The sequence below is a fragment of the Alexandromys fortis genome, unplaced genomic scaffold, assembly GCF_014885135.2.
Source record: "Alexandromys fortis isolate MF-2015 unplaced genomic scaffold, M_Fortis_MF-2015_v1.1 scaffold_2_1_26212458, whole genome shotgun sequence".
NCBI classification, from domain to species: domain Eukaryota; kingdom Metazoa; phylum Chordata; class Mammalia; order Rodentia; family Cricetidae; genus Alexandromys; species Alexandromys fortis.
The window spans coordinates 11,310,280-11,323,647 of record NW_026067930.1 but is presented as its reverse complement, the minus strand read 5'-3'; the positions used below and the strand labels follow the sequence as shown (position 1 = coordinate 11,323,647).

The window sequence follows — 13,368 nt, the reverse complement described above, 5'->3', positions numbered from 1 at the left end:
ATTCATCTAATAATCCCTGGCCACAGTCCATCTTTGAAGTACATTACGAAGGCACTCAAGGCAAGAACTCGGATGCAAGAACCATAGAGAAATGCTGCTTGCTGGCTTGCTCATTCCCCCATGCTCAACTGCATTTCTCGTATAGTCCATGTCCACCTGCATAAGGGTGGTGTCTCCCACATTGGACTGGGCCCTTGAATATCCAATCATCAGACAAGAGAATTTCTCACTGAAATGGTCATAGGATCTTGGCCATCCTTAATTGAGAGTGTTTCAGATAACTCCAGACTAAAAATATCCCCAATTTATTTCTGATGCATTCCAAAGTCACTGACATCAGCACCTTTCACTCAAAACTACTCAAAAATGAACACAATTAAGTAATACTAACATTTATTTTATTTTATATAGGGGAAAATGTTGCCATCTTTAGCCTACAATTTGAGGAGTTTTAACAAACACCAGCAAACTTTCTTATAGACATGGCAAGGATAGGGCATGCCTATTAGACTCATAAACTTACAGTAGCAATGGCTACCTGGACATTACCAAGAGAGCCCAGACCTGTTAACATTCCATCACTGATAGAGGAGGGGCCAATAAGGCTCAACACTTCCCTCAGACACTGTAGGCAATTGATGCTGCTGGGGAGGAGGGAGTCACATTCCTCAGCAGTGTAGCCTCTGGGGCTAAAAAGATGGCTCAGAGGTTAAGAGCACTGACTGTTGTTTCAGAGATCCTGGTTCAATTACCAGCAACAACATGGTGGCTCAAAACCATCTATAATAAGACCTGGTGCCCTTTTCTGGTCTGCAGGGGTATATGCAAGCAGAATGCTGTATACATAATTAGTAAATTTAAAAAGGACAATGGGAGAGAAGAATATAATCAGGATAGATTATTTACATTAATATGAATGATTAGTAATATCAAAAGAAGAACACTTAGCACCCTTTTCCTACCACCTAGAACATGCACAGAAATCATCACTTCCATGGATGCCATGGTACCATATCTCAAATGTATCCTGGACTTAGTATGGACTGGGCTGGGGCCAGGCTTTGAGGGAGATTTAGGCTTCTACAAGTTGCTGCAGAAATGACAGGCTCCCATAAAGGGCAGACAGGGGCATCTTGGCTTCCAGATCCCAAGTTGACCTGGGATTATTCGGCTCCATCTCCAGACCACACTCCATCAGCAATTCATAAGTAATGGTCAAGCCCTCACCCTCGAGTGGGGCAAGAAGCTGAGGCTGGAGAGTGAAGGGGATGTTCCAGGGATACTTGAAGTTCGGCTGCAAGATGCTCTTTACCTAGAAGAAGAACTCTCAGGTTGGAAAGACCAGGCTCTGACACCAGGGTAAAAAACCTTCTGTCCTAACAGCCAGGAGCCACACAGGATGATGAACTAAGAAAAAACTGAAGCCACTGTGCACTGGTTCCTCAGCTCCAACATGGTAATAATAAAACCTGTGCTGCACAGGGGTGGCGTGTGTGTGTGTGTGTGTGTGTGTGTGTGTGTGTGTGTGTGTGAATATGTATGCACATGACTGGGCACACATTTGTATTTACAGATAAACACATGGGAGAGAAAAGACAACTTACAAATGGCAACTGTAAACAAAGAAGGCTGTAACTGACTTTCATCCCCTGAGTTCCTACAGAGCTGCCTTCCTGGGTAGCTAATATAGACCCAGTGGGCCTTGCTTCTGAGGCTGCCACAAACACAGAGATAGATGCTCCTGACAAGATCAAACCCCACCTGCCTGCTCCCCAGAGGCAAAGCAACCAGGGGGTTCCCAACTCCTCTCCTTGTGGAAAATTTATTGCTTTCTGCTAGAATGTTCTTGCTCTTCCTGCTTTCCTCTCTCCCTCCCTGGATGCTTAGTCCTGAAAGTTTCCTACCAGCTCTCGTTGATGGAGGAGGAGCCTCTTCTCCATAGACAGGGCCAGCAGATTGAGTTGGGTATCACTCAGCTCTGGGGGAAAAGACACATGAAAAAACAGTGACAGACTCAACATTTTCTTCTCACCATGAACGAGGACAGCCAATGAGAGAAGAATTCCAGGACAGAGGAATATGTCCCATTGGACTCGAAGGTCAAGCTCACTGACTTAGAAAGCTCTCCTGTCTATGGCTAGGCACATGGGAGAGAAAAGAAAACTTACAAATGGCAACTGTAAATAAAGAAGGCTGTAACTGACTTTCATCCCCTGAGTTTCTACAGAGCTGCCTTCTTAGGTAACTAATATAGACTAAGTGGGCCTTGCTTTTGAGGCTGCCACAAACAGAGATGCTCCAGAATGCTAAGCAACATGGCCCAGAGCCTCAAAATCGAAGGGCTGAGGCAGCAATCATCTTCCACCAACAATGTGCTAGAAGCTTGGTGACTGCTCACTTTCTACACCTCAGACTCCATCCGCAGTTCATGTACTATTATCATTCTGGCCTTGCTGGCCTTAGAGAAAAGGGTGAGGTGAGAATGACCATGATAACTCAAGAGCTTTGGGGAGGCAGCATCTGAAACAGCCCCGTGAGAGCCAACACGAGAACTCCCCCACACTTCCCTCGAATCACTCTTACCCATTAGGGCTTGAAGGAGATAAAGAAGGAGGTTCCTGAGGTCAATCCATGGGGGTATGGAGTCCTGTCGCAACTGATCTAGGATTGCACCACCTGGGCCATCCACATGCCCCAACTGATCCAGTTCCAGCTAGAGGAGACAGATGTTCTGTTACTAACAGCATTCCCAGTGCTGGGGACTGGATGGCTTTATATATGCTGAATGAGTCCTCTGCCATGAAGCTACAACCTGGCTCTTTTTCCTTGCATTTCTCTCTTTCGTGTGACAGGGTCTCAGGCTATTGCCCAAGCCAGATTTGAACTAGCCATGTAGCCCAGAAGGTCTTAAACTAGCAAACCTCCCGCAAGTACCTTCCCATATCTGGATCAAATCGTTGTTGTGTAATATACCTATGTCCAGAGGAGTTAAGAAAGGTATTGGCTGGGGTTCTTCCTCTCCCTGGACGAACCTGAGCAGAATTCAGGGACCACACTTGAGCCCTCGTTGTTATGCATGGAGTCAGGGTCCCCTATCTTTGACATCTTTCTCGATCTCCTGATTATCACGTAAATTCTTTCTCCCCCATGTATCTTGGAATCCTCATCACCCAACTGACTCTTGCAGGTTAGATCATCTCTAGGCAGCTATGGGACTCTTACCATGCTAAGCAGGTCATTCAGATTCTCCCTGTTACTAAGCATGCTCTGAAGGTTAGAGAACACAATTTCTTGAACATCCTTTGGAAGCATGGCCAGTTCCTGTGTTATCTGGGAAACCTCATTTTGTAGGCGCTTGAAATCTGCACAAATTGACAGCAACTTGAAAAAACCAATCAGAAAGTGAGAGCAATTCTTCAATTAAACACCTGTGGGATGGTAAGCCCTTGCCCTTCAGTACCATTTCTTGTGGCTAAAAGCGTCTCCATTGATAGCCTGCTTGAGCCCCCGTGAGGCAACTTTCATGAAGCTAGAAAACACTAGAACACTGGCAGCTTTGGCACTCTGGAAGGAGGGGACCCAGCACTGGGAGAGGAGATGGAAATCCTGACAACTGCTTATCAGAGTGGGAGAAAAGTGACCAAGTGTGCATTTCCGGGAGATGTCGGGAAGGAAATGTACTGTCACACCCCAGAAATGGCAGTGCTCAGTGTTTCAGGATCGGTTCCATGTGTGTCAAATGGGGACACAGTGAGGAGTCAAGGAGTTTGTGTTTGCCAGGCACCTGGCACATAAGAGCTACACTAATTAATAAGTATCTCCACCGTCTATGAAGAATTAGCCCAGCACTGCATTTCAGGATGCTCTGGTTCTCCCAAAGCATCCTCTGGGTGATCTGTGACTGTGAGAGGATGCTGTAGCGGAAGCTGCAAAGACACGGGTGCTTACATCCCAGTATTTCACATTGCATGCTGGAGGAATGCTGCTTCCTCCTAAGTCCTCGCTGTACTCTAGAGTGCACAGTTGCGCATGTGTGAGTTGAACTAACTGCAAATGTGAAAGTAGACCTCGGTTTTCTGAATCCCAAAGAAAGTTCTCATTTGAGTTTCAAGCCAGTTGTGTCCAGTCAGACACCTCCGTCTCCTCTGAGGAAAAAAAAAAAATCCACTCACCTTGATGGTAAGGTTCTTCTATCCTTCCTATAAAGAGAAAACAAGTTATCACCTTTCTTCATCCTTACTTTGCCTTGACACACACTGTGTCTCTCTCCTGCCATCCATCTCCTCCTGCCCCATTCCCCGTCTATGCTTTCTCCACACCGGCCTTCCATGGTCTTTCCCATCCCACAGGAACAAGAGCCTGGGCTAGGGCTGACCACAGGAGCATCACCTGGATCTCCATTCCAACCCCACCACCAATGGGATACACACTCACCAATGGGAGAGATGTAACTGATCTCCAAGACTAGAAAGAGAAAATATATCACCCCACCTGAGAATTAGTATTTGATCTTACTTCCCCTGTATCCCCAACATTTCTCTGCCCTCCGCCTCTACCCCTAGTGCATAAGAGCAGATCTGAAGACCTCTGGCAAAGACAACCAGAAGGGTTTTTGTTGTTCAGTTGTCAGCATGAGGGAGCAGGTTCCACTCGCATTCCCCCAGGACCCTCCACTCACCTAGCTGACTTCCAAATGATGGCTCTGGAAAGATAAAGTGAAGGGGTCACTCACCACGACTCACTCACCCCACCCCTCTCCCTACCTCGAACCTTCCCAGCTCCTCCATCCACCCTTGCTTTTCACCTTGCAATTCTACTTTTATGAGAAATTTCGTATGATAAATCCATTCCCAGGAGATCCTGTCCAAAAAAGACATACCTATCAGAGAATATGCAGAATAGCATACCTCACTCTTGTCTGAGGCAGTGGAACCTTTTAGTATCCTAGGTAGCATACCTAGAAAGTTTTTCTTCTTAGCTTTGGCGAAAAGGAGAATGGCTGATGGGAAAGAGACTCGGTTAGGAGAGATGCAGTTACACCTGCTAGAGTAGTTCCCGCACCCCATTTAGGGACCCTCAGGCCAAACCCCAGGGATGCTGCCAACCTAAACACTAGCCTCTTGACCTTTAATCAGTACCTTTCAGAGTTGCCTTGAAATTTGCATTTTATTTTATTGTGTTGTATTATGTTTGTTTATCTGTTTATTTATTGTGTGTGCATGAATGCCACAGAGCACATGCAGAGGTTGGAGGACAACTCTGGGAGTCAGTTATCTCCTTCCAACACCTGGGACCTGGAGGTGGAACTCAAGGCATCAGGCCTGGCAACAAACACCTTTGCCAGCTGATCCAGCTCACCAGCCTGAAACCTGCATTTCAAATAAGTGTCGTGCCCCCTGACATTCAAGAATTACCCATGAGGACTGGAGAACAAGATCAACTGTTAAGAGTCACTGCTCCTCTTGCAAAGGACCTCAACACAAGGCAGAGCCCTCTTCTGGCCGCCTTGGGACATTGCATGCACATTGTACACAAACGCAGGCAAAACACAAATACTCACAAAAGAGAAATAAACAAATACTCCATGAGGTAAAGCAGACTGGCTTCCTCCTGCCCTGTCATGTAGGCTTCTTGTTAGCCTTCGGTTACTACCTGGCCCTTCCTTATCCACTCTTAGTCTGGCGATCTTTCACTGTTTGAATTATATTCAAAGCGATGTGCTGAGGGCTGAAACTTTCCTACCAACAAAGTTCAATCCTTTGACACATGAAATGAGGCTAGGAAGAAAAATGACACCATTTAAGGTGTGAACCATTAAGTTAAACAAAAACTTCAAAAAGTGTCTGCAAGTCACATTCTGAGCACTAGGGGGCAAGCAGGGCATCTTGTTTACAAAATCAGTCATAGTAGAGAAGGAAAACCAACTGGGACCACGTGCTGACCGCCAAACACAAATTTACTCCTCATAACAGAACAAATAGAAACTAATAATTGTCGCATCACTGGCCAGTCACGAAAGGCAAAACTGGCCTTCTCCTGTGTAAGGGGAAGTGAGCCTTCCCCACAAGGTGACATGAAGACAGGGTAAGTGACCAGCAACGCATCCGGCCCCATTCTGTCTTCACTCCTTCAGTTCACCAAGCTCTCTCCTGACCTGACAACGTTCTCTGCACCTTCAGAAGCCCTCATCCCAGAGTCCCCTCCCATCATCCCCTCCTCTCACACAGGTTCCCTTTAGTCAGCTCCAAGTGCCCTCCACATAGAACATCACTTCTCCTTCCGTGCACACCTCAACCTTTGCAGTTTATCTTCCAGAGAAACTCACCTAGGTTCGGCCTCCGCTAACGTGGCCTTGGTTTCCTGGGTACAACATCTGATCTAAACAGAACTGGGGTTTTTTTTTTTTTTGACTGTTTGTTTGTTGTTAATATTTTTATTAACAGGTTCATTTTCTTTTCCTTTTTAAATGAAAGCTCTTTTCACGTAGCATGATCTGTGACAGAAAGGACCTCTCCCCCAGTCATTTCAAAGGCATCTGCGACCTTGGACCCATTCCCTGCCCTATAACTCCATCAAGGGTGTTTGTAGAGTGTGGACAATCTTCCTCTAGAAGCCATCATCCACTAACTGTACCATACTGTAAATGTTTCCTGGTCTATTGCTGCCAACTAGAGGATTGACTCCAGAACTTTCCCTTGGGCACGATTTACAGAGTAGTTATTTCAGGGGGGGGTGTGTGTGCACGTGAGTGCATGCGTGCGTGCGTGCGTTGAGGGATTGTACGTTTCAAGGTAAAGCCACGGGGGAAACTCCTGTGCCCTGCTGCTCAGGCATCTGCCTACAGTTTCGTATGTGTTGTGCTTCCATCATTTTATGGAGCATTGATGGGGTTTAAGGATCACGTGGTGGGCCTGTGGCTCCCTAATGAGCTTCTGAGAGTACCAAGACCTTGACTGACTAGAGATGAATGACTAGAGAAGGCTGAGACTAAGCCTGGGCTTCATCCAGCTAAAGACACCTCCATTGAGGACCCCACATTAGAAACCTTCCCATGGAGGAGGCAGTGCCTGAGCTTGGCCATGCTTGGCGGTCGCTAAGGATGGTGGGACATGTGCCTTGAAGAGTGAGCACCGCCCCTCCCAGTGTAGAGTCAGGAAAGAAGAGGAGGTTCAGGACTTTGGACACCCCACTCCCACTGGCCCCCCACATGTTCTCACCACAAGTGTCATTCTCAATGACAAGTTGCTTCTTCTTGTAGGCCACCACTGCCCCTTTTTGGATAGGCACTGAATCCGTTGTCTCCCTTTGCCACTGTCCCTGGGCTTGAGCCTGGGGAGACAAGACATTCCCAAAGTTCAATAGCACGTTGTCTCATAAAAATTATGTTTACTTTTAATCAAGGCAACATACGCCTGTAATTTTAAAAATCAAATAAACTTAGAAAGCTCGTGACGAAACACTAGCAGCCCCTCACTTCCCCTTCCTCCTGGACCCCATGTCCAGTTACTGCTTCTCTCCACTTCATGACAATATTTACCTGCATTGAATTCCAGGAGGTGTGCCTGGAGAGGCTGGGCAGTTGAACCCAGATCACCATGATACCAGGCCAGTATTTACCACTGAGCCACACAACCAGCCCTATTATGATGGCTTGATTTTTCCAAACTAGGGATATGATTTCCTGTCTCCCTCTGAGTTGAGGGTCACATTCTCCTACTTGGCCCTCAGTGCTTACTGCTCCCCCCGTATTCAAATCTGGGTTTCTGGGTAGGTGCAGTTTCTCTGTCAGCTGCTGGGTGAGACTGCTTCTCCTCATTCCAGACCGTGTCTCTATCAGGCAGTGTGATGTCCTGTTACCGATTACCTTTTCTGTCCTGTTACTGATTATCTACAGGGGAGCTGAGAGGAACATGCCTGAAAAACTGCATACCTAAAGACATCTTTACCTTGCATTTGGTTCACAACTGGAGGAGACAGAATTTGAAGGTGGAAGTCCTTGGAATTTAAATTGTTTTCCTTTTTTTGTACAATTTCCTTTACTTGAATATGGTTTAATGTTTGAGAATTTCATATATTCATACAATGTATTTTGATCGAACTCACAGCTCATTAACTCATTTCCAACTCTTCTCTTACCCCATTCCCCATCACTTTTCCTTCTCAACTTTTTGAGCTCTTTTTGTTTTTTGACTTTTACTAAACTCAGTGAGTTCCTTTAGTGCTGCCAGACCATGACTCTGGACGATAGCAGGATGTCCAAGGGGATCTTCATTGAGGGTCCAGTACTGATGGTCTACCAGAAGCCAAAGGCCTTGAACCTGAGCAGCAACACACTACACAATGAGCATTTGCAAGTAAAGCTGTTTGGACAAAAGAGTAGGCTGCAGGATACACAGAAGCTCCCACTGCCACTAAGATGAATGAGGAGGTGATGGGGAGGCAGAAGAGATGTTCAAAGAATAAAGTGGTTTTTCATTATTATTTTGTTTCGCTTTATTGCTTTTTCTTTGTTTAATAGTCGTACCTATGGTTTTTATTTTTGTTGTTTCTCTTTATTATTTCTTTTGGTTTTACATTTTCTTTGTTTGATATTCTTATTTGTATTTCCATATTTTATTTTTATTATTTCTTTTTAAGTTTTCCTTTGGGGGGGTGTTCCAAGGATTAAGGGCAGAGAGAGAAGGATTAGAAAATGAGTGGAATTGGGGTATCTGATGTGAAATCTCAAAGAATCAGTAAAAACTTATGTTTAAAAAAGAATTCAATTTAAGATCAGAAATTAGCATATACTACATACCAGCAGGGAGAATAAGGGACCTCGCCCTGTGAGCCCTAGAAACTGCAGCCCAGAGCCCTTGAGAAGCCAGACTGCCCTGGCTACAAAGGCTGTTTTCTTCCCATCTCTAGCCCATACCTTGGCAACCTGGGGGATGAGCGCTTTTCCTGACAGGTCGACACTGCTACTGCCTTCCAGCACAGTGTCCTTGGTCACTTCAAAGGCCTCTGTCACCACATACAGGTCCTTCCTTCCCATCCGGCAATCCTTCACAAACGATGGCTCCTTATCCAGAAGTTTCCTGAAAGTGTAAAATGAGAATGAAAAGATCTCTGACTTCATAGGAACAGAGACCAAATCATGAGGAAAAACAAAATAAACAAAAAACAGAAACTGTGACCCAGCCTCTGAGCACAAAAGAGATTGAGTCAGCTTCAGGCTGGGGATGTGGCTCAGTCTATAAAGTGTTCACCATGCACATGTGAGGACATGAAGTCAGATTCCCAGAAGACACATTGAAGTCCAACGTAGTCACAGCTGACTATATGCAACATCTGCTTCAAATCGGCTAAGGGAGTAGACAGTAAATGTTCTTGTCATAACAATAACAGTTACTGAACTGGCAGGATGGCTCAGCAGGTAGAGGTGTTGTTGGCATGAGTTTGGTTCAGAGACACAAATAGCAAAGGGAGAGACCTGACTTCTGCAAGTTGTCCTCTGACTTCCATATTTGAGCCATGGCATGAGGATGCAATGCACACACACACATACACTATATGAATAAATATAATTTAAAAAATTTAAATAATGGCTACCAGATAACGCAATAATATGTTACTGACTTATATTCACAAATCACACCAAATGTTGCACATAAACATGAATTTCTACTTGTAAATTATATCTCAGAAGATATGTGGTAAAAATCAATGAAGTCCCAAAGGGTTGGAGTGCTCAAGTGATTGTTACAGATTTCTTTACATTTTAATCAGTATTCTAACCACTTTCTTCTATGCTTCTCTCCTCATTACAGGCCCATCCTCTGGGCAATGAACAAAAACCTCTATCAGATCAGAATCTTTATCTGTCTGTCTTGTTTTCCGGTCCCTGGCACATTAATAGAACAGTAATAGGTAATTCCGTATTGATGAATATTATTAGGGTACTCTAAGCTATTATTTCAATGATTTGTAAAAAAAAAAATTAAGCAGAATAATGAGAGTTGTCATAAAACCTGCTCGATGCCCCTTAGCCTACATCACATCCCAAAACATGGTTGAACCTTCCTTTCACCTGTTTTGAAGACTTTCCAGGTTTGAATCTGGGATGCTGGTACACCGAACCTCAATTTCATATCCACAGGACTTAGCATAAGCTGCGGACACACTTCCTTCTGCGATGGCGTTGACCCCCGTGTTAGCCTTCAGTTTCTGGGACACAGTGTGTTTGAGGGGGATGGGAGCTGACACCTCAGGCTCTGAAGAGGAAAGGGGACAGAAGTTTAGCCAAGAATTCACTGTGGAACAGCTTCTCTGGAGAATGGGAAATAGGAGGCTATTTCCCCTCCTCATTTAAATCTTAGTCAAGAATATAGTTAGTAATTACACATGTCATATATAAGAATAATTAATATCTGAAATATAAACTACTGCAGAGGGAAATTTTCAGACCAATGCAAGCATTGACTTAATTCTAAAAAAAGAAAATCATCATTTGTACAGTGTCTAGGAGTCCCCTGAGATTATCTTTCCAAATACAGAATCCAGCCCCAGGAAAAGAAAACTACCTAGGACTTGCAGACAGACTGGCCTCAGTCTGTATTCTAATTCTACCAGTTTGAACCGTATAACTTTGAACAAGTCGTTTTAGGAACCTCAGTTGCTTTTTTGTAACATGGGCACCATATCTCCATCTAAAGAGGCTTTTGGAAGTGTTATACAACCAAATGCAAGGAGAGGTCCATAAAATGAGTGGAGTCTCAAAGGACCTTCCTCGTCCATGGCCTTAAGCAGGAAGGCTCATGAGCTACCTGTCTAGGTGCCTCCTGGGTTCTGGGGAGCTGCGCTACTTCTCTGCCCCTTGGCTGACAATACCTGGAACTGGAAGATTTGGCTCTAAGATCTGCAGGAGGGAATATCCAACTGGAGTATCTTCAGATTTCCAAAACAGGGACTGAGGAGTCCTCTGCAGTATTGCAAACTGTTGGAACTTCTTTGCATCTGACAGACGGGTGACGGGATTCAAATCTTTTCCTTGAAGTTTTCTGACCACGTCCTTGCAAACCCAGTCAAATGAGTAGGGCATGTTGCTAACATCAGACAGAAGGAAGTGCAAAGTTTAGTTAAGAAGAAAAGTGTAGTTGGCTCTCAGTGAATCCTGGTATTTTTCCTAAACCACCAAAGGGAGAGCCCACACATCAGCACTCAGCAGAGATATACCCATCCAAGTTATCCTTGAACTATTCCAAATACTCAAAATACAGACTCAGGCTAGAGACTCATCAAAAGATGAAAGGAGCCAGCAACCTGGGACGAAGTGGGCCTGGGACCGTGAACTCCAAGGGAGCAGGAGCAGATCCAGACCAGGGACATTTGTGGAGCACTGAGCTCCATGGGAACAGGACTGAGTCAGCAACCTAGGCCAAAGCAGGCCTGAGAGGGCAAGCTCCACGGGAGTGGGAGCAGACCTGGGACATTTGCAGAAGCAGGACTGAGCCAGAGACCTGGGCCTGAGCAGACCTGAAATAGTGAAGTCCACAGGAGCAGGTACAGAGGAGGAAATTCTGAATGATTGGGCCAGAGCCTTAGGCCACTGCGGGTGTGGGCATGAATCTGGAACCTTCAAGGGAGTAGACCTGAGCCAGGACCTCTAACAGAGAAATAAGGGAAATAACAAATGTTATGACTCAAAAGGACTTAACAGACATCTATAGAATATTCCATACAAACATAAGATATACCTTCTTCTGAGCACCTCATGTAACCTTCTCAAAAATTGATCACATACTCGGTAACATAACAAACCTCAACAGATACCAAAAAATGGAATAACCCCATGTATCTTATCAGATCACCGTGGCTTAAAATCAGAATTCAACAGCAATACTAATTCCAGAAAGCCCACAAACACATAGAAATCAAACAATGCTCATCTGAATCCTCAATGTGTCAAGGAAGAAATAAAGGGAGGAATTAAAGACTTCCTAAAATTCAATGAAAATGACCGTACAACATACCCAAATTTATGGAACACAATAAAAGCAGTGTCAAGAGGAAAGTTCATAGCACTAAATGCCTACATAAAGAAGCTGGGAAAATCCCACACTAGTGAATTAACAGAACATTTGAAAAATTTAGAACAAAAAAAACAAATCCACCAAGAGAACTAGAAAGAAGAAAATAATCAAATTGAGAGATGAAGTCAACAAATTAGAAACAAAGAAAACAATACAAAGAATCAATGAGACAAAAAGTTGGTTTTTCAAGAAAATCAACAAAATAGACAACAAACCTTTATCCAAACTAACCAAAAGGCAGAGAGAGAATATACAAATTAACAAAATCAGAAATGAAAAGGGGGACATAACAACAGACATGGAGGAAATTCAGAGAATCATCAGGTCATATATCAAAATCCTGTACTCCACAAAATTGGAAAACTTAAAGGAAATGGACAACTTTCTGGATAAATATCACTTACCAAAATTAAATCAAGCCCAGATAAGCAAATGAAATAGACCTATCGGTGCTGAAGAAATAGAAACAGTCCTCCAAAGTCTCCCAACCAAAAAAAGCCCAAGACTAGAAGGTTTCAGCTCAGAAATCTACAAAATTTTCAAAGAAGAACTAAAACCAATACTCTTCAAATTGTTCCACACAATAGAAACAGAAGGAACATTGCCAAACTCTTTTTATGAGGCTACAATTACCCTGATACCAAAACCACAGAAGGACATTACTAAGAAACAGACCAATCTCACTCATGAACATTGATGCAAAAATGCTAAATAAAATACTGGCAAATTGAATACAGGAACACATCAGAATCATGATCCACCATGATGAAGTCAGCTTCATCCCAGAGATGCAGAGATGGTTCAACACATGTAAATCTCTCAACATAATTCACCATATAAACAAACTGAAAAATCAAAACCACATGATCATCTCATTAGATGCCAAAAAAGCTTTCGACAAAATACAACATCCCTTCATGATAAAGGTCTTGGAGAGAGCAGGGATAAAAGGAACATACCTAAACATAATAAAGGCAATATACAGTAAGCCAACAGCTAACATCCTTTAAATACTCAGGAGGCAGAGGCAAGCAGAGTTCTGTGAGTTTGAGGCCAGTCTGGTCTACACAGCAAGTTCTAGAACTGGCTCCATAGCTACTGAGAAACCCTGTTTCAAAAAATCTCACCCCCCCCCCAAAAAATGAACAAAAAAAAAAACCAGATATCGGACTCTCTGAATATGGCGGACAATGAGGGCTGCTGAGAAGCCAAGGACAATGCCACTGGGTTTTGATCCTACTTCATGTTCTGGCTTTGTGGGAGCCTAGCCAGTTTGGATGTCCACCTTCCTAGACCA

General features: G+C 44.1%; 1 protein-coding gene across 1 annotated transcript in view; it reads right to left on the bottom strand.

Moving 5' to 3' along the window:
• Positions 1-250: 250 nt before the first annotated feature.
• Gsdmc (gasdermin C) overlaps positions 251-13,368 on the bottom strand; it is a 15,838-nt gene continuing 2,720 nt past the window's right edge. Inside the window, exons 2-10 of the mRNA XM_050145199.1 lie at positions 10,870-11,084; positions 10,070-10,253; positions 8,915-9,077; positions 7,218-7,329; positions 4,764-4,999; positions 3,223-3,420; positions 2,584-2,713; positions 1,905-1,978; positions 251-1,312 (exon numbers count right to left, since the gene is read on the bottom strand). Coding sequence (XP_050001156.1) covers positions 1,073-1,312; positions 1,905-1,978; positions 2,584-2,713; positions 3,223-3,420; positions 4,764-4,999; positions 7,218-7,329; positions 8,915-9,077; positions 10,070-10,253; positions 10,870-11,080 — 1,548 coding nt within the window. The 5' untranslated portion in view covers positions 11,081-11,084 and the 3' untranslated portion in view covers positions 251-1,072. The remainder of the gene's footprint in view (positions 1,313-1,904; positions 1,979-2,583; positions 2,714-3,222; positions 3,421-4,763; positions 5,000-7,217; positions 7,330-8,914; positions 9,078-10,069; positions 10,254-10,869; positions 11,085-13,368) is intronic.